General features: G+C 40.2%; 3 protein-coding genes across 3 annotated transcripts in view; 2 read left to right on the top strand and 1 right to left on the bottom strand.

Annotated features, from left to right (window-relative positions):
• The window catches only part of LOC116305383 (protocadherin-like protein), a 30,715-nt gene extending 15,236 nt beyond the window's left edge, over positions 1-15,479 (top strand). The window contains exons 10-20 of the mRNA XM_089034475.1: positions 1,094-2,740; positions 3,102-3,451; positions 4,435-6,332; positions 6,762-7,387; positions 7,651-7,769; positions 8,224-8,510; positions 9,459-9,673; positions 10,076-10,604; positions 11,039-11,251; positions 12,114-12,580; positions 13,206-15,479. Coding sequence (XP_088890601.1) covers positions 1,094-2,740; positions 3,102-3,451; positions 4,435-6,332; positions 6,762-7,387; positions 7,651-7,769; positions 8,224-8,510; positions 9,459-9,673; positions 10,076-10,604; positions 11,039-11,251; positions 12,114-12,580; positions 13,206-13,391 — 6,537 coding nt within the window. The 3' untranslated portion in view covers positions 13,392-15,479. The remainder of the gene's footprint in view (positions 1-1,093; positions 2,741-3,101; positions 3,452-4,434; positions 6,333-6,761; positions 7,388-7,650; positions 7,770-8,223; positions 8,511-9,458; positions 9,674-10,075; positions 10,605-11,038; positions 11,252-12,113; positions 12,581-13,205) is intronic.
• A 543-nt stretch (positions 15,480-16,022) lies between these two features.
• Positions 16,023-17,799, top strand: LOC148909450 (uncharacterized). The gene is made up of 2 exons (XM_089034264.1): positions 16,023-16,480; positions 16,775-17,799. Exons 1-2 carry the CDS (start codon positions 16,269-16,271, stop codon positions 17,190-17,192), a joined length of 630 nt encoding a protein of 209 aa, XP_088890390.1. The 5' UTR covers positions 16,023-16,268; the 3' UTR covers positions 17,193-17,799.
• On the bottom strand, positions 17,370-20,962 carry LOC148909449 (uncharacterized). The gene is made up of 2 exons (XM_089034263.1): positions 20,377-20,962; positions 17,370-20,027 (listed from the first exon to the last, which is right to left on the bottom strand). Exons 1-2 carry the CDS (start codon positions 20,707-20,709, stop codon positions 18,075-18,077), a joined length of 2,286 nt encoding a protein of 761 aa, XP_088890389.1. The 5' UTR covers positions 20,710-20,962; the 3' UTR covers positions 17,370-18,074.
• Between the last annotated feature and the right edge of the window lie 575 nt (positions 20,963-21,537).

Raw genomic sequence — 21,537 nt, 5'->3', positions numbered from 1 at the left:
CTAATCGAAGTCAAGCTAAAGTAACTTAAAAATCGATATAGAATTCAGCGTCGGTTAGCTCGGCTACGCCTCGTGGTTTTAAACCCGATAAAGCACTCCTGCTCGTTTATTGAATAGTACATACGCACGCATACATATAATAATTAAGAAAAAATATGATTGAATTATTCTACTACACCCCAACTATCCATTCACCCAAAGACCCACCCATCCCCATTTAAGAATAAATATAAACAAATTATAAGTTAAGAGTAAATTAAGAAATAGGGAAACAATCTAGCCCTACATGAGATTCCTTAAGGGAATTTACATAATTTTGTTTAAATAATTTAACATTTTGGCTGGATCTAATAGAAATAGGGAGTTTGTTCCACTCTCTCACTGCCGTCACTGTAAATGTCTTGGGCATCTCAGCCTTGACTGCCTTACAGAAATATCACTAATGCGTGTAAACCTGTTTGACATATATTCAGGGGAATGACCATTGAGGCATTTAAACACTGGGCTTAATTTGTTTGCATTGATTTCATGATAAAAAGGTATCCATCCTAGTTTCTTGAAAAGCGTGATTGTACTCTTGATTAGTATATATCAAACTCTACTCATATGTGATGACGAGTCTAGGAATCAAACCAGAAACTCATACATACATACATACATACATACATACATACATACATACATACATACATACATACATACATACATACATACATACATACATACATACATACATACACACATACATACATACATACATACATACATACATACATAGCTTATTTAAACACGGTGAAATCATCAGTAGAAGCAGCATTGGCAATGAAATATATTAATAAACCTATCTATAAAAAAGAAACTAAATAGAATACTTTTTTACATGATTTCGTTTTTAAATTGCTGTATAGATTTAGAATTCCTAACCCCGTATGCGGTAGATTACTCCAGAGGTGGGAGGCTAATGTGCTACCGCTACTATGTATTGACCATGTTCGTGGTATTCTATTAAACAGACATTTATTTAATAGACAGTTGTATAATATTAGTTTGACTATATAATTTTTTAAAATATTTGAAAATATTCTAATTTTAGATAGAAGCACGTGACCCTGGTGACTTGTTCAGTCGAGTGAATGTCGTCATCAACGTGGACGACGTCAATGATCACCGGCCAGAATTCAAAGACTGCCCTGGTAACTCCAAACCCGTCACAATTCAAGAAAATCTGCCGGCTGGTCACCGGGTATTCCAGGTCGAAGCAGAGGACAAAGATCGCGGTAAAAACGGACAGATCCAATATTCCATCGTAGATGCGCAATCTCTGAGTGTTTTTAAGATAGATAAACGTACTGGAGAGATCAGGACACTTACCAGCCTCGATAGAGAAAGCAAGAAAATGTCTTACACGACCATCATTAAGGCCGAGGATGGATTAGACTCTCAGCTACCTTCAGAACGGCTTCTTCAATATTGTTTCCTAAGGATCGACGTCTTGGACGCCAATGACAACCGACCCTATTTTGCCGAGGTGCATTATTACGGTAGCGTCCAGAACACCGCTGCAAATGGGACCAACATTCTTACTGTGCAAGCAACGGATAATGACTTTGGATCGAACGCAAAAGTAAAATATACGCTCACAAATTCTGAGGGAGGACTGTTTGCGATTCACCCTAGCGATGGTATTTTAACCGTTAATGGAGATCTGAGAAGTTACACGACTAAGCGAACATTTCTTTTGACTGTAAGTGCTAGAGATGAACAACCGAGAGCCGGTGAACAACCTGGACAGAACACGAGATATTCAACTAATATTGAAGTAGTGGTGACGCCTGACCCGCCTCCAAAGTTCACTCAGTCTGTATATACCGGAACAGTCAAAGAGGGTGTGGATACAGGGACTTCTGTCTTGACTATCAGCGCCACTAGCCCAACGGGAGAGATCCGTTACATTGCAGTCAATACAAACCCTAAGGCGCATGAACTGTTCCGTATCAGCGCTGACACAGGAGTCATATCAACGGGCTCACAGATAGACTACGAAGCCGGGAAAAAATACGAGATGCATTTTATGGCCAAAGAAACAGTGAATTCCCTGTATTCCACTTGTAAGGTGATCATCACCATAGAAGACGTGAATGATCAACGACCAATCTTCGAGTTGGGAGTGAACACAGACGCCCGGGTCCTAGAAAACGTAGCTCCGGGTGCAAAGGTGATAGACAATGTTGCCTTTGATAAAGATACGGGTTCTGGGGGTTCCATCACTTACTCCTTGAAAAACGACCAAAACTTCGGAATCAACCCGAGCACTGGCTTGATAACGACCAAGATAAAACTCGACCGAGAAACTGTTCCAAACTACGACGTTATTGTGGTTGCGCGTGACGGAGGAGGTTTGTCGCAGGAAGCCACGATCTTCATAACAGTTGTCGATCAGAATGACCAGAAACCGATTTTTGAACCCAAATCATACGTAAAATCAACTCCAGAAGATTCCCCCGTGGGAACATCTGTTGTCAGCGTGTATGCCACAGACAAAGACGTTGGCGAGAATGCTAAACTGAAGTATTTCATATCTGGAGGAGATCCCCAAGGAAAGTTTACAGTGATAACCAAAAATGATCAAGGAGTACTCCAAGTTAATGGGAAACTCGATTATGAAACTGTGCCCAAGTACACCCTTGAGATAACAGCCACTGATGGCAAGTTTGTTGACAAGGCAACGGTTGTTGTGACGGTAAGCTTGATTGCGTTATAGTCTGTACTGATGATTGTGTTACGGTAGTTTAATAATTTTAGTTAGGTAACACGGAAATTGCGTTACGCTAAGTCCTTAGTAGGTATACCCCAGTATATATGCATGACCCACGGGAGTCGTGATGGTCGGTAAACTGCGCTGTAGCTCTAAGCTAAGTACCATCACAAGAAGTTCTTTGAAGTCTCCTGTCATACATTGTAAATTTAGTAATTAGCTTTTGCTGCAAAGCTATGTAATTCGGTCATCTTTTCTTTTCCCTTTCCTTCCCATGTGATCGTTAGTTATCATTTTATACACTATACAAATTATATATTCAAATTACTCTATCCGCCGGGAACAGATTACAGACGTAAACGACCTCCCCCCAGTCTTCCTAAAACCACTATACAAGTCAGTTCTTCAAGAGAAAACTAAATCAAACGTAGCCGTTACCACGGTGACAGCATCTGACATTGATGGCCCATCTGTCACGTTTAGTCTTGGTGATCGCGGGAAAGGATATTTCCAGATCTCTACCAGGCGAGTCGGTGAAACTAAAACATATGAGGGCGATATCCAGACTGGTAGTACAGAGCTTGACCGAGAGACTTCCCCTGTAAAGATATTCTCGGTGATAGCTAGTGATGGCAAGCACCAGACGACTGCAGTTGTGATGGTCAACTTGACTGACGTAAACGACAACAGTCCAAGGTAGATTTTATGGAAGCTTCTCAAAATTGTCTGGTGTGCGAGGCTAACATGGAAATACAAAAGAAGGACCACCAAATAGACCGTTTTCTCAAGGTTGCATGCGCATCCAACTTGACGGGCCACAAAACTGAAAAACGCAAATTCGGTAAAATTGAGAAGACAGTTTTATGTCTAAAGAGGAGAATAATCGATTTTATGAATTCTTATTTTTAAAAAAAATCATAGTAATGCATGATAATGTTCATCATAAAGCTCGTGTTCTGGTTTCGTGGCCCGTCAAGTTCCTTAAATTTGGATGCGCACGCAACCTTGAGAAAACGGTCTCTTCCAACACGAAAAAGTGCGATTTCTTTTGTATTTTCATATTGTCCACTAGAGATTGAAATTTGTTCACATACCAAATATGGTATTTTCTAGTGTAGTTTTGTTACAAACTTCTTTTGTTTATCACGAGCAACGTTGTAATGTTTGTACCAAAGCAAGAGGCAAAATGCACCTTTTTGATGCTTGCAGTAAAAGATATTGGTCGTGCTTGCCCCCCCAAAAATTATCTGTCCAGCTTCATTTGCTGGCAGGGCTCAAGGCCTGTCATCTACGCGTCAGGCCAAATTTTTAGCGGGATTTTCTGTCAATGAAATAGAAATAGGCCATTTGCAACAAACAGTCACGTGCATATTTATCATTTTGATAACGAATCATTTCAGCCAAAGGTCTCTCAGATAAGGCTCTGCTGGATAGCATTAAAATTTAAAATGCTTCCCTTCTTGAAATCGAAAGGGAAAAAAGTATTTAGAGCAACGTTTTGGATATGACATTAGTAATCCAGCCAAAGTTGTTTAAACAAAGGAAGTCCGATTTATTTGGTCATCCAGTAATAGTCATGTGATTATTTCCTGCAAATGGTCTATTCGCGAAACGCGATTTGATTTCCTGAAAAGTAAACAAGTGCGCACGTGATACTGAACGTTAGTTGTTGTTCCTAGGTTCCCGTCATCACCGTACATTGGTTTTGTGAAGGAAAACCAACCCGCTGGCACAAGTGTGATGTACGTTCAAGCTGTAGACGATGACGATCCCTTTACAAATGGAAACGCTAAAATAACATACGAGCTTACAGACTCGGCGGGCGGGAAATTCAAAATCGATCCTAAGACGGGTCTAATCACGACACTAGCAGTCTTTGACAGAGAGACACCACCAGATCAGTACAAGGTCAAGGTCAGAGCTACAGACGAAGGTAACCCTAAATTAGCTGGAGAGATCGACGCTACTATTATTATATCAGATGTTAATGACTGGGCTCCTGAATTCACTGAGAAGTTATACCGTGGTACGGTATCCGAGAGAGCACCACCGGGCTACAGGGTGACTGCGGTTAGCGCGACTGACAAAGACATCGGTCCGAATGCTGAATTTGAATTCGTGGTTATCGATGGGAACTTCCCGCATGCATTCTACGTTGACCCGTACAACGGGACAGTACTTGTTTCTGGTATCTTAGATTACGAAAAGAAGAACTCGTACAGAATGACGGTTGAAGTGTACGATCGTGGAAATCCACCGTTGAAAGGGAAGGAGATAGCGTACGTAGAGATCACTGTGACAGACGCTAATGACAACGCTCCTGTCTTCATTCCCAACGAGTACAAGAAGAAGGTGCCCGAGAACCTTCCTGTAGGAGAAGAGGTGTTAAGGGTAACTGCAATCGACGAGGACAGCGGCACCAACGGTAACATTACATTTTCGATAACCGATGGCAACGAAGATGATATATTTATAATTGAGCCTGATCCGAAGAACGGTAGTATTGGAATAATCAAGACGCGTCTTCCTGTCGACCGTGAAGCGATACCATGGCACCATCTAGTAGTTACAGCAACAGACCCTGGGGGACTTGAAGGCAAGGGGGATGTATGGTTGAACATTACGGACGTGAATGATAATGGCCCTTGGTTCGTCCCTCCGTTCTACGTAGCGAAAATCAAAGAAAATACTGGCGAACGCCAGTTTGTGACTAAACTGAGCGCTATTGACCCTGATGAGTACGTTCCTGGTCAGTCTGTAGCTTTTACAATTGTCAACGGTACCTCAGATAACAACTTTAGGCCTGATCCAGGAAGCTTCACGAACGACAGTGCTAATGTCTACTCATATGGTGTATTTGATCGCGAGGCTCAGCCAGAATGGAAAATAGGTGTTCTTGCAACCGAAAGCAACGAACCCAAAAACACTAACTTCACTTACATCTACATTGATGTCCAGGACGAAAATGACCAAGAACCAAACGATGGGTCTCTTAAAATCATTGTCAACTCGTACAATGGCAGCTTCAAGGGTGGGGTCATCGGGAAACCGTATTACAGAGACGACGACTTCGACGGAGATGAAAACATCTACAAGCTAGACTCGCAAAGTCCTGGAAGCTATTTCACAGTAAATGAGAATACAGGTGACATTACGGCGCAAAAGGGCATCCCGCTAGGAAATTACAAGCTCAAGTTTGCCATAACCGAGTCATCCGCAACTACTGGCCCTCGTAAGAACGATGTGAACTTCCCAAAGACCGTAGCTTCGACTGTAGATGTCCTGGTGCGTCGAATCAATCCGGACGCTGTTAAGAATAACGTGGCGATGCAGTTCGTTGATATGAGGAAGGTTGGATACTTTGTTGGTGACTTCCATGATAGGTTTGTTAGTACTGTAGGGAGCATTCTCGGCAAATCAAGTGATGATGTGAAGGTGTTCAGCGTACAGAAGGCTCCCGATAGAATCGTATCAGTCAATACGTTTTTCGCTGTCAGTTCTGGGGATAATGAGTACATGCCGCCATTGGATGTCATCAACGCTCTTGTGAAGAAAGAGGAGTCTTTGAAAGACCTTGGTAAATTATTTTTATTCTTCTGAAATTTATAGTTTTTAATCTCTTGATATTTCGATCTGTTATTTCTTTTTTACTCTCGTAAGATTTTTTTGAAAAATTTTCTTTGGTGAACACCCGAGTTTGTCAACCAATCAGATCACGAATCGAAAAATTCGAGTTATTGAAAGTTCTGTAAAAGTTCTTCAAGGAGATGAAATGATGAAAGAGAAAGAAAAAATAAAACTATATTTACACAAATGAAAAATAAAATAAAAAAACTCGAGTGTTCACGATTGAAGTAGAACGACAGTAAATATACTCTATTTTACTTTTTTCTTATTTTTCTTTATTCATTATTTTCCAATAGTTTTTGTAAAAAGCATTGAGTATTTTTTGAGAAATAACGTATTATTATCATGTAAAAACTTACCGCTTTGAAAAACATTCCAGGGCTCAAGATAGGCGCCATTGGTATCGACGAATGCGCCAAAGAAAAACACAAGATCGGAAAGTGTACGAACCTCGTCATGGCATCCCCCGAGTACACCGTGGCCAGCGGTGATTATGGTAAAGTGCCAGCACCATCATCGTCTTTGACCATCGTTTCTATGGACGTCCTTCTAAAAGCCAATTACACCCATATCTTCCCGCCTACCAAAAGGTGCAAACCTCACAATCCTTGTCTCAACGGTGGCACATGTTTTGAAACTGTGCCAGAATGCCCTGGATTCGTCTGTAAGTGTCCTCTAGGATACCATGGACCTCTTTGTGAACTGACAACACGAACCTTCTATGGTAACTCCTACATATGGCTTCCCAAGTTGACTGCCTACGAAATGAGTGAAATTGAATTTGATTTTATCACTTTGACGGCGGATGGCTTGCTGCTTTACCAAGGACCCCTGGAGAAAGGCTCCAACAATGGGGCTAAAGATTTTATAGCTGTTCCTTTGGTTGATGGCCGAATTCAGGTACATTTGTCACTGGGGCACCAACCAGTTGTCGTCAAAATGGACAAAGGACCTCGTTTGGATGACGGAGAATGGCATACGGTGCACGTAGCACGACGTCACAAGGTACGAAATAGAGTATTGCTTGATGCAGTGCATCATGGGATAGCTTGAGGGAACATGGCACCTTTGAATTAAACCACCACAGTGCAATGCGCTTCACGACGAAAGACCGGAAAGAGAATATTTTTTAAATGTTTCCAAACCATTCTGAAGTCTGTCCTGTGGTTTTCTGGCTTGCCCCTAAGATAACTTTTTATTTCTCACGCTTTCTCACGTATAATTTCAGAGTATACCTTAAGTTTGTACTATCCTTTTTCCTCTTCCAGGAAGTAGAGGTGATAATAGATCGTTGTTCTACAGCTGTTCTTGTCCGTAAAGAGGATGGGCACATCATAGAAAACCGAGAATCTTGTCACGTCTATGGCAAAACTTTAGGTCGATCAGTGTAAGTATTTTATGTCACGCAACATTTACTTGATCATCAGTTGTGCCAGACACACTATGACACTTAAGTAGTGCACCCCCCTTAACTGTATAGTCCAGATAATGGATGGAAGCGAGAGAAAATGACAAACCGCGTGTTACGGAATTAACGGCAGTTGTTGGACCAATCGCGGCGCGCGACGTCACTTACAGCTCGTCCAATCAGATTCCGGCAGTCATTCGTCCAATCAGATTCCGGCAGACAGTCATTTAACATCTTTGGCTCATGCTGGTACCAGACACAGTTTATGCAACTCAATAGAAACAACACAAGATTTCAGGTTATACAATACAACAAAGCTAACGAATAATGCAATAGGTTTGGGGTACGGGACTCAGACATTGCACGTCTTACCCCAAGCACCCGAGCTTATCACAACATGCTTAAGTAAAATCATTGTTAAATCTTCCTACAGATACCTGGATGGATTTGGACCTCTTCAGATTGGAGGTGTTGCCAACCCTAACCTCGATTACCCTGATATTCCCTACAAGGGATTCCGAGGGTGTATCAGGAACATAAAAGATAACAGCGTAGTGTACGATCTAAAGAACCCCTTAAGAGTAGTCAATGCTCCTGAAGGCTGTCAACTTGCCAAACCTTGTCCAAATTGTAACAACCAGGGCTACTGTGAACCGTTATTGGCCAGGAATAGTATTTGTGTGTGTAATGTTGGATACAGTGGCAACAATTGCAACGGAAGTAAGTCGAACGGTGATATCAGGGTTAATAGTTAATTAATTCTGGTGATATGATATATAGAGCGTTTTCACACAACGCCACAGCGGCCATGTTGGTATATCAAAACAATATATTTTCTATCCTCCGGGAATTAAACTCTATTTTTATGCAAAAACTGTGCAGAAAGTTTCTATTGTTTGGTACACCAATATGGCTGCCTTGTCACGTGAGTGAACACGCTCTATACGTTAAAGATGGAATGGTTCGAAATAAGCAAATTACAGCTAAATGTTCTTTCACGTTGCAAACTTTTTTAACCTATGCGCGCTTACTTAATTTGGTTCTTTTTCCCAATAAATAAATAAATAAATCAGTTTAAATAAATAAAGTCGTAACCGAGTCTTCTATTCTATGCACACAACTCAGATCTCATTTTATTTTATTTTACTTTATTTTCGGAAACTCGAGTACTCAGAAATCCTGACCCGTTGGACTAAAAGTAGTTGAAGGACAAACTTTTTACTGCGACGCCATAATGCTAGTATACTAAAAGTTCACTCATGATTGTAAGCTGCACGGCTGCCATTACCGCCTTAATACGCAGCACGTAAAGTCCTCCACTGGTTATAAATGTGAAGCGCATTGAGACGATGTGAAAATGCGCTATATAAAAACCTCCCATTATTATAATTATCATCCTCACATGAACATCATCACCATTATCATCGTCGCCATCCTCACCGTCATCATCAACATCATCGTCATCACTATCATCATCAACATCATTATCATCATGTTCATTATCATCATCGCCATCAACATCATAACCATCATCATCGTCGTCATCATCATGGTCATCATCATCATATCATTACGCCACCCCTCTCCCCCTTAAATACAGCTTCCTACAGTTATCCTGTTTACATTTATTTGACTTACTGACTTAAATTAATTTTCTTTGTTTTACAGGAGGCCCTGCTAGTTTCTATCTGGATAACAGCTACACGCAGTACTTGGTAAAGACTTCACGGCGGAAGCGTCGTGAGCTGGTTCCTCCACCTACATCTCTGCTAAATAAGTTCTACACTGCTATCACTTTGCACGTCAAAGTCGAACCTGATGCCTCGGATGTGGTTGTGTTTTTAGCATCCAACCATATGGGAACTGAGTTCCAGAGAGTTGATGTGAGTATTATCATCATCATCATCATCATTATCATCATCATCATCATCACCACCATCATCATTATCACCACCATCACTATTATCATCACCATCATCACCATTATCATCATCATCATCATCACCACCACCATCATCATTATCATCGTCATCAACCTAATTATCATCACTATCATTATCATCATCCTCATCATCATTACTATCATCACTATCATCATTGTCAACACCATCATGTATAATCAAGTTGACGATCACCACCACCACCACCACCATCATCATTATTACCACCCAACACTGTCATATATTTATTAATATCAATCGCCAACATCATCAACTTCCTTCTTTGTCTCAGAGAATGCCTCGATCTTTCACATCCCTTCACTAACCACCCTAATTTCTTTGCAGGTCAAAGACCACAAGCTGCGTTACATTCTTCGCCTAGGAGACAGAATGTTGGTCCTCTCATTCCCTCAGCTCAATGCAACAGATAACGTCTACCACACCGTGGTGGTTCGTCGTCAAGGCAATCGAGCTGTCTTACAGCTTGATTACAAAGGTTACCAACTGGGAAACACTCGTGGAGAGCGCACACTTTTAGACATGGGCGGTGGTACATTATTCGCTGGTGGTGTACCTAATGTGACGGTGGTACGAGTAATTGAAGCTATCCTCCTTAGCGATGGTAACATCATCTCTCCGGACAGTAATGGAATGTCATTCGGCACTGGTTTTGGGGCCGGGGTGTCTGCAAACCTCGAGAACTTGGAACAATACTTCAAAGTTGCTTCAGATTCAGCTGGATTTGCCGCAGTTGCTAATAACGTCAAGGGTGTATCTCTGAAAGACTTGCACGTGTCGAGCAGTGATGAAGGTGGTCAGCGCGAACGATCGAAGAGAGCTGCCCAGGCTGTGTCAGTCTTAGGAGACTTTGGAGGTAACATATAAGCTTCCTAATAACATGGCACTAGTGCAAATAACGGTTCTCCAGAGCGCAACAATAGGAGCGTAGTTGATTCGCTTGCGGTAAACGACAATTGTACTAAAAGTACAGTCAGTCACCTCCAAAGTTTTTTACTCACTAAAAGTATAGTATAAAAAGAAGAAATAGTGCTAGGAGTGTAATACTCAAATGGACGCAAAACTATTGGTCTAATAACTATTTCACGGGTTAAATAAAACAACTCGATCTAGAAACGATTTTCACAAATTTCTTTTTATATTAGTGAAGGGAGAGGTATTTTGAGATTTCAAGTTGCGATTGGCAACTTTTTAAAAATTTAAAAAATTCGTAGTATTTCCCCCCAGCCCCCTTTTGGGAATAAGATGCCCTTCAATGAACGAAACATGAATGAACCTTTCCTTCTTCAGGTTGTATTGCCGGTGCTAACGTGAATGGTGCCGATCTTGAGAAAGATCCTTCCATTACCGTCAGGAGACAGAATGTGGTCAATGGCTGCCCTTGTTTAACTAATCATTGTCTCCATGGAGGAACATGCGTGAACGCTATGCCACCATACTGTGTATGTCCTCCTGGCTGGACAGGACCTCGTTGTGAGACAATTGTTACGCAACCTAATCCTGGTATGTAACGCTATACACAATGTTGTTGTCCGATTGTCACATAACCTAATCCTGGTATTTAATGCCATACACAATGTTGTTGTCCGATTGTAACACAACCTAATCCTGGTATTTAATGCCATACACAATGTTGTTGTCCGATTGTAACACAACCTAATCCTGGTATGTAATGCCATACACAATGTTGTTGTCTGATTGTCACACAACCTAATCCTGATATGTAATGCCATACACAATGTTGTTGTCCGATTGTCACACAACCTAATCCTGGTATGTAACGCTATACACAATGTTGTTGTCCGATTGTCACACAACCTAATCCTGATATGTAATGCCATACACAATGTTGTTGTCCGATTGTCACACAACCTAATCCTGATATGTAATGCCATACACAATGTTGTTGTCCGATTGTCACACAACCTAATCCTGGTATGTAACGCTATACACAATGTTGTTGTCCGATTGTCACACAACCTAATCCTGGTATGTAACGCTATACACAATGTTGTTGTCCGATTGTCACACAACCTAATCCTGGTATGTAATGCCATACACAATGTTGTTGTCCGATTGTCACACAACCTAATCCTGGTATGTAATGCCATACACAATGTTGTTGTCCGATTGACACACAACATAATCCTACTATGTAACGCCATGCACAATGTTTTTGGGCACTTGCGTCGTGGAAGGTGTCGAAAGGTACCTTTTGGCTCACACTTATATTGCTTGCTTGCGAGTAGTCCAACTCATTGATAAATCACTAAGAATCGCAAAAACTAGATTTCTTAACTAATACATTTTTTTCTGAAACTTCCATTGGCATTTTCTCATTGTTGTTGTCCTTCTTGTAATACAGGCACTCGTCCCGGTAGTCGATGGATGAACCCAGCAGTTGTTGCAATGATCCTGGTGGTGCTTGTAGCAGTACTAGTCATCATAGCTGCTGTATTGATCAAGCGACGTCCTGTTATCGCTCCTGTCCCCGTCACAGACCACGAGGAAGGACACGTGCATGATAATGTACGACTCTACCACGAAGAAGGCGGCGGGGAAGAAGACAACCTCGGCTTTGACATCACGAAACTCATGAAATACACTTACATCGAAACTACCATCCCACCCCGGCACCCAGATTCTCGTATCACTGAAGGAGATGTGGATGTGCCGGAGAGTGCCCCGTTGCTGCAGGGAGCAGCACCTCCTGCATCTAGTGGTCCTGCTTTTGGATTGATGGGCAGACCAGGGCCCAAGATACCGAAGTATGTGGAGGGTGATGATATTGGTGACTTTATTACTACAAGGGTCACTATTACCAACAGAGAGGTAAGAAAACCTAATAAAAACTATTAGAATATGATAATGATAATGAAGCTATTGCTGCTAATATGATTCGGTTTGGTGATGAGTTTTGATGTTGAAGATGATGCTGAAGATAATCCTGTTGACGTGATTTATGATGGGGTTTGAAGATGACGGTGACAATAACGATGATGATGCTGATGATAAGTTAGTCGCACGATTGAGTTGGATAATATTGATGATGGTGTTGTTAATGGTGGTGGTGACAATGATGATGTTGGTGATGATGTTGATGATCGTGGTGGTGATGACGATGCTGGTGGTGATGATGATGTTGAAGATGGTGGTGGTGATGATGATAATGCTGGTGGTGATTATATTAATGCCATGATGGTGATGGTGACGTTGACGATGATGATAATGGTGATGATGACGCTGGTGGTGGTGATGAATGGTGAAGATGCTGGTGATGTTGATAATGTTTTGCTGGTGATGATAATGCTATTTGTGGTTATTATGATGATGATGCTGCTGTTGGTGATGATGATGATGATCATGCATGTAATGCATAAAGATCATTATGGCATCATAAATAGTAAGAATGTACCACACTCGCACCAGTATTTGACCAACACCCTGTCCTCTTCAGGTATACCTGGCCGTAGACGAGCTCCACATCTATCGATACGAGGGAGATGACTCAGACGTCGACGACTTGAGCGAGATAGAAGATGAAGACGAGGACGATGAACACGAACAAGAGTTCGAATTCCTAAAACAATGGGGATCAAAATTCGACAAATTGTCCAAAATGTATGAAGGTGTTGATGATTAAGCCTCTTTAAGGCTTTATTAGTTTTCCATTAGTTTTCGATTCCTTTTATTAATGAAGAATTCTTTTTAACATTACGTAAAAGAAATTCTGTCTGTTGAAGGAAGAAGCTTATTTTAATACTATAATAATAAAGCTGTAAGCGCTTAGAAAAAGACGGAAAACATCACTGCAAACGTAATGCTCTTTTCTTGCCATGAAAGTGATTGTGTAAGTGTAAGTGAATTCATGGTTTGCAAACATTCTAAAGAGATTCAAATGAAAAAGCCATAAGCCCTGGCATGGTGGCCATCTTGGAGGTATTAACCAAGGAAACGTACCTCCACAATGGCGGCATTAACTTAACATAAAAAGAAAATTGCTTAAACTAAAAGCATCATTTCTTGGTGACTTACGAATAGTTTGGACTTCTAGATAATTTTCAATGTTTAGATGATTTACGCTCAAAATTCAAACAAAAGTTGAGTCGCGTAAATGGCCGAAATAGAATTAAGATTTCGTAACGATTCGATATATTGTGCTTTAGATCAGTATTTTTAAAAATCTAATATTTTTAACATTTTAAGATACAAAAAAGGATAAAAGCGAAAGAAAAATTCGTATCAAGAATATTTGTTATAGTTAAGATTTATAGATTGTATTCAAACTCAGTTTCATTTGTGTTGGGAATAGCGTCTTCAATTCCGCGGACGACGTCACAGTTGTGCATCATGGGATCGAAATGCGGACAAGCCAAGCCCAGTGCACATGCGCACATGCTGCAACAATGTTTTATAGTTTTGTTTCTAATTCATGGAAGAACTATGGTTTTCCGACGATATTCTCTGTCTTTTTCATGTGAATCAAAGTCTTTTGCAAGGTTTGTCTGCATTTCGATCCCGCACTTTGCATGCGATATCTATTTTTGAGTAACCGTTAAAAATGCTGTTATAATCATTTGCTTGTTTTACTTTTTTCTAATCTTTAAGAAGGCGTTCTTTTCCACTGTTTACTCACAATAGAGTGCTCGCACTAAACCCGTGAAACAAATACTAATTTTTAGTACTAAATAGTGATAATCAAGCAATAGGAAACGAAGGATTCTGTATGAATTACTACTAATTAGTACTAAATATTATTCACGGGTTTAGTGCATGCACTCTAAATGTTTTTGGAATGTTGTTCTTATTTTTAGATTCTATATTCTAATTTTCAGAACAGTTTGCTTCATTTACTTATTTATGTATTGAGAGTGTTGTTCATAAGTTGCAAGGATTTATTTGCACGAGTTGTAACATGTAATGGTAAAGATAATTGAGTTCGTGAGTTTATATTCAGGTCTAATAAATTTGTCAGCTTTCAGTGGGACTCAAGCACAAGCACATACCTGTTTACGTGCAGGTAGGGTGGCCCTACTGCTAAAACAAACTATTGCTCACAAGACTTTTTTAGTTCGATAAACAGGGTGCATTGTTGTCTAGCGTTGGTAAGAACAACTCCATATAAAGATGTTTGTACTAAAGCAAGACCACAATGCACCATGTTGGCAATCTCCAGAAAATGTCTATGACATCTACCTATCGACTTATCTATCAATCACGCCGTCCATCCAGGAGTGGTAATTGCATTAGATATCTAATTAAGAAAATGATAAAAAAATACTTGTTCATACTATCAGGGTTACTTTAACTTCGCGTAAGGGTCAAAACATCTTTGATTGTTACGCTTGTGCTCTTGCTTGCGCTGATGTTAGTTTGTCGATGTGAAAGAGGAAAAGAAATGACGACAACAATAAGAAGCAATTTGTTAGTAAAAACGGCTTGTACGATGTCGTTGCTCAAACTCCGCTTCCAAGGAATACTGCAAATTTATCAAAACATTCTCCATTAAAAACGTGTGATCGTTTCGTAATCATGAACTGTTCGTCTTTCACATCAAAGCAAACTCTCTCAAAGTTGAAATAGTTTAACATGTACATTTGTAAAGTCGTGCATTTTCTCGTAAGGATAAGATGCAATACTGAATTAAAAGTGTGTATTGGTATTAACTGTCTTGATCTAAAAGATTTTTATAGTTCTTTTCTACTAGTTAATAAATAATTTCTCAGTTAAATCGTTGTTGTGTTTGTAAGTAAGTGCGCAAATCGTATTCGATTTGAAATCCTTACTTTTACGCTAGCTAACGCAAGCGACATGCGACATGCGACATGCGACATACGACCTCAGCCACTCGAACGTATTGTGTTCCCATTTCAGAAAAATCCTGTCTTTTTCCTTGTTTGCCGGCAAGGCAGCAATGCTTGGTGATTGGGTGGATGCAATAATAAATGGAAAGACGCTAGACCTGATTAGATCTATGCGCAAGGTAAAAAAAACCTTGGTATCAACAAATCAGACTTCATATCATGACCATTAAATAGTGCTCGGGTAGGTCAGGATCAAAGTTAGTGTAGATTAGACCACTAACTTTGATCCTGACCTACCCGAGCACTTAAGCCTCGGAGAGAGGGCGTGCTTGTAATTTGGTATTGGAATTAACTGTCTTGATCTAAAAGATTTTTATAGTTCTTTTCTACTAGTTAAAGGGCAACTTACCCCCCAAAATGACCCATTTTTAAGAGAAAGTACATCAAATGAGAAACACAAAAATTCAATTTTTAGAGGGGATAGAGCATCCGTGTTCCTAAAAAAATAATTTCAAAACATCGCATATATCGCTCTGGTGGCCGCCATCTTGCACTTTTATCGCGGGCTCAGAAAAACAGGTAATGACGTCACAACGTCATAAGAGTTCACGGCGTCAAGTTGTTTACGAGCGTTTGGTTGACTTCTTCCCCTGTTTCTGAGACGTTTTACTCAATATTTTACGAACGAAATACGGCCTGGTCATTCAATTAAAGGCATGTCAGAGTCTAATTCTTTTTCCGAAGACTCGGACAGCTCGAGAGACGATTTTGCTCAAGAATTTTTAGAAACGGACGAGTTTGTTTTACGGCCATATCAGTTCGAACCAGAAATAGAAATCTCCTCAGATGAAGAGTTCAGAGAAGGATCTGACAGTGACATTATTGAAGACGATGAACAAGAGAACAATCGACTAACAAATTCAGATTGGTAAGTTTTACTTCTTTCTTATCACGATAAAACTCAACTACGTATCCATTTTTTACAGTCGTGTTTACCACTTTCTTGCACTGTATATTTATGCATTTTAATCTGCCTCACGACCTTTGCAACCAAAAGCAAAACCAACTGTCACAATTAAACATCGCTTGGTTGTCAATAAGTTATATACTGTAGGACACAGATTCAGGGATATAGTTGTGTCACAATTTGTGTATATACTCTCACTTGGGACAATCATTGATAGTGTTCAAAAATACTAAGGATTGTTTTATTTGTTAATAGGTGTACCTGTGGTAGCTGCCAAATTATGGATACAATAGCTGAATGCATTTGTTGCCAAGAAATCCAAAAAGTAGTTGCAACATGCCAGTCTGTTGTTGAAGATGGAGATGCTGATGAACCACCACCATGCATTACTCAACATCCTGGATTCTTACCTGTTTGTGGCAATAAGTATGTTCTTCGAACCGCATGGGCTCAGTACAAACAGCAATACAGAGATGCTTATGAAGGCCCAGAGCAGAAGCAGTACAGACACATTGCATATAGACAACTAGCAAGATGGTGCTGGGGAGTTCTTGGAAAGGAAGTTCGGGTTGTTCTGCCCTCTTGTGCTGTCATGTGCATCAGAGCACACTTCCCTCCTCCTGGACTAGAGGAGGACTTTCAGTTTGAGGGTTTTCATTATGCAAATGATTAGCTTGATATAATGTTGCATGGAGTGAATATATACATTTTATTTATTCCTTACTTCAGTTACTATACAGAGTGGATTTTTTTCTATCAGGAAAAATTCCTGGAATTGCAATTTTTTGGCATATTTAATTGCAAGATAATTGAAAACAAAAACATAGACTAGAAAAAGCTGAGACCAATATGCATAAGAATCATGTATTCATTTAGGATGCAGTACACGGAAAGGTGTGTTATATAAATTTCTTTTTTATATAAAAAGCTTTTTGTTGGTACAAACATTTTTTGAATGTTTTACATATTTTATTATTAAAAACACACTAAACAAAATACCCAGCTGAATAGTGAACCTAGTGTACAAAGCACTAGTGAACACGATCACTAGCCAACCAAGCAAAATTTGCAGTTATACGAGTCCTGGCAGCAAAAAAGTTAAATATGCTGAAGCAAATGTCACCATTCAATTGGATATTTTTCTTTAATATATTCATACTGGGGGAGACTCCCATATATAAGGTAGTGTAGATAGGTAAAGAAAAGACCTCTTTTTTACAGTCAATTCTTACCTAAATGGAAATAATATTTTAATAAAATTTTCATTTGAACATCTAAAAGGTACTGCATACTTATCTGCCCGTTTCATCAGGTCCCCTTGTCATTTTTAAAAATTACATATTTTGTATATAGCATTTATACTTGGGTCTGTCGTGTACCTTTCCATATCTGGGAGCTTTTTTCATTAAGGGATATCTTTTACCAGTATTTTACACGACTGTCCAAAGATAGCCTGCAAAGCAGAGGGGGATTGGGACTTGAGGGAGGGGAAGAAGGACCAAACAGTGGAGGGTCATATGACCTGCAGGTACACAAAGGCTAATTCTAATTTAGATTATCTTGAAAACCTGGACCGGTGTTTCTGAATCAATTCCTGTTTATCCGGTGCAGGCAAACTTGCAATGTTTGCTGGTAGGTCTACTTCTTCAATTTCCTGGAGGTCAACTTCTGAGCCATCACACAATCCCAGCACTTTCTTTTGAAGCTCAGGAAGGAAAGAATAACTTTTCTTTTCCAACACAGGCTTAACTACCCAACGCTTGTGCATTTTTGGGAAACATGGGCGGTATCTTGCCTCTCCCATCCTCGTCCCCGGCTTTTGAATCACAGCTTGGTTCCTTCCTGTGTTGTGGTTGTTGTCAATGGCTGCCAGTTGTGTTCTAGCAACCATACCCTTGTAGGAGAAGTGCTCTCTCTTTGGGCAGTACTTCAGGATCATGGAGTGGTATACTTCAAGCCCACCTGTGTGACAGAAGTCAGTGAGCTTTGCCAAGTCCTTCAGCAGTTTTGGTTGAAGGACCACTTCTTCAAGGGCTACATGAGCTGCAGATCCTGGTTTTAGCCAGCACTTTTTACGAGCTTCTCTCCGGGTTAGTCGAGGATGGTCACATTTTTTGAAGATCTCTGCATCTCTCCAAGAATGCTTGTTTGTCACATGATGCAAGATAGAGACCCACTTCTCTCTCAACAGCTGCACACTACCATTGCATGTTGCTGCACACCACCACAGATGGTTTGAGACCGACTGGATCCAATGTGAAAGGTCAGCACTTTTTTTCAACTTGGCCTTCTTGTTGAGTTTCTTCACAACAGATTTTGACAAATGCCACACGTCATATTGGTGTTTGATGTGGCTGTAATCTTTTTCCATGGTGCTAGTGATTGAGGTATGTCTGTCAGTAGTTATCCTCTTGATGTTAATATCGTCCTCATCCTCAAGACTACCAAGACTCCTAATGAAACCTTCTTTCTCCATAGCATTTGAAGATGTTGTTTCTGTGACCTGAACCACAGAGAAGGAAACTATCTTCCCTGAGTCATTGTCCATAAATGTGTATGTACCATACTTGGCATTATGGCCAGGGCTGTCACACCATCCATCCCCATTCAAGTATATAAGAGGCTTACTTGACAGTTCTTGTAAAACGGCTCTTCTTTCTCTTTCCCAGGTATCATTTATTACAGGAAATAGATACCTATTCTGATTTTGGTAAAAAACTTTTTCACTGATAAATCGTAACCCAAGACATGAGGCAAAGTTTTGGATTCTTGTAAAAGTGTTACCAGTGAACAAAATAGATGAGCAGATTAGAAGGTTTCCTACCGGTGCACGATTGATGAGAGGCTGGGAATTCCACAAGCAGTTGTGACCTTTCATACATATGGTTTTAACCGTTACCATGCTTCCTGTGCAGGTAATGTTGGTGTCAGTTACGATGGAACCACAGTTGATACAAAACCTGAACAGTTCACCTAGGCATGCTGCAAATACCAAATACTTTGGCTCTTTGATGTAGGTGTCAAAGTGATACTCAGGTTCAGACTCTTTGTCTGTTGAAGAATTTGTTTCTTGTGATGAGATAATGTATTCATCCTCTTCATCACTTGAAAAAAGATTCACTTCTTCATCTGACAAAGGAAAAGACCCACAGGACTTTGCAGATTTCTGTGGTGATACATCATTCTTGCAAGACTTTTGTGGTGACACACTCATGGGTACAGAGGGAGCAGTATAGCTGTATGGATGGTCATGCAGGATACTGTTCAATTGCTCAAATGTTGAATTTCCTTCTACTTGAATGCAGGCATCAGAAGTCTCAACACTAACATCCACATTTTCTGTTTGGGTTGAGGTGCTTTTTCGTATTGAAAGCTTTTCATCCAGACAGCACTGGACTCCAAAGTCCCTTTTGTTGGAAGGTGTTTCATCGAAGGAAACCTCCATATCAGATTCTTCAACCATTTCATCAAGTGCATGTGTAGTTGGAGTCAGTAGGTTATCCAATGTCTTATGGGGAAAAAGAAGTAAACATAATCATTTATAGAACAAATACAAATAACAATGAATGGCAGTTACTGGGGTTCTCACTGATTCCGATAGTTGAGACGACACTCAAGCTTTAATTGTTTATAGGACTTTCATTGACTCCATATGAAAGAGCGTATAACTTATTCATCCGCAATTCATCATAACTAAACCCGCAGCGGTAAACTTAGTATTAAGAATTTAATGCATTGGTTTGGTCTGAGCACAGTCACAGACCAGTCACGAAATAGCTCTAATATATATATAAGACTTACATATTACACTGACAATCTAGCAGTGCACGTGCGAACACAAACTACAAATCACCTACCTCTTTTTGTCGTTGTCGTCTTATACGGTTTTCTGTCGTAGCTCTTCTTTTACTAGGGATGGTTGAAAAGTTAAAAATACTTGGAATTGCATCAGCCTTTAACCTCCTTTTTCTTTTTTCGCCTGTTAGTTGCTCCATAAGGTCGGATTCGAAGCAACCATCCTCGAAGTGCTCGCTACATACATAGCAATTCTTCAATGGCGGCAGATTTGCTCGTCTTAGACGAGAAATCCAAGCTTTCTGAATTTGTAAATCTTTAGGAATCTTGTGATAGCTAACATCTTTTGTTTTTGTCGAATAGTTAGTGCATTCAGGCACGCAACAATTAACCATTTTGTCGAAAAAGCCACTTCAAACTCTCATGCTTACAGAAAAACTCTACATATCCAAACACACGTTGACGTTGTGACGTCACACCTGAATGCGGTAATTTATCGCGGGCTCAAAGATGGCGGCCACCAGAGCGATATATGCGATGTTTTGAAATTATTTTTTTAGGAACACGGATGCTCTATCCCCTCTAAAAATTAAATTTTTGTGTTTCTCAATTGATGTACTTTCTCTTAAAAATGGGTCATTTTGGGGGGTAAGTTGCCCTTTAATAAATAATTTCTCAGTTAAATCGTTGTTGTGTTTGTAAGTAAGTGCGCAAATCGTATTCGATTTGAAATCCTTACTTTTACGCTAGCTAATGCAAGCGACATGCGACATGCGACATACGACCTCAGCCACTCGAACGTATTGTGTTCCCATTTCAGAAAAATCCTGTCTTTTTCCTTGTTTGCCGGCAAGGCAGCAATGCTTGGTGATTGGGTGGATGCAATAATAAATGGAAAGACGCTAGACCTGATTAGATCTATGCGTAAGGTAAAAAAAACCTTGGTATCAACAAATCAGACTTCATATCATGACCATTAAATAGTGCTCGGGTAGGTCAGGATCAAAGTTAGTGTAGATTAGACCACTAACTTTGATCCTGACCTACCCGAGCACTTAAGCCTCGGAGAGAGGGCGTGCTTGTAATTTGGTAAATGTAAATGTAAATGTTAGTCCAGAACTGGACTCCCTTTCATTTCTGTTTATTTCCTAATCCGAATTAACGCGCATGGGCGCGCAAAGATGCATGGGAATGAAGTAAAAGTTCAATCTGAACTACTGAAT

This window comes from Actinia tenebrosa, unplaced genomic scaffold, assembly GCF_029948245.1.
Source record: "Actinia tenebrosa isolate PJP-AT-01 unplaced genomic scaffold, QUT_ActTen_1.0 PGA_scaffold2__45_contigs__length_23673736, whole genome shotgun sequence".
Lineage (NCBI taxonomy): Eukaryota > Metazoa > Cnidaria > Anthozoa > Actiniaria > Actiniidae > Actinia > Actinia tenebrosa.
This window is presented reverse-complemented; position numbering and strand designations above follow the sequence as displayed.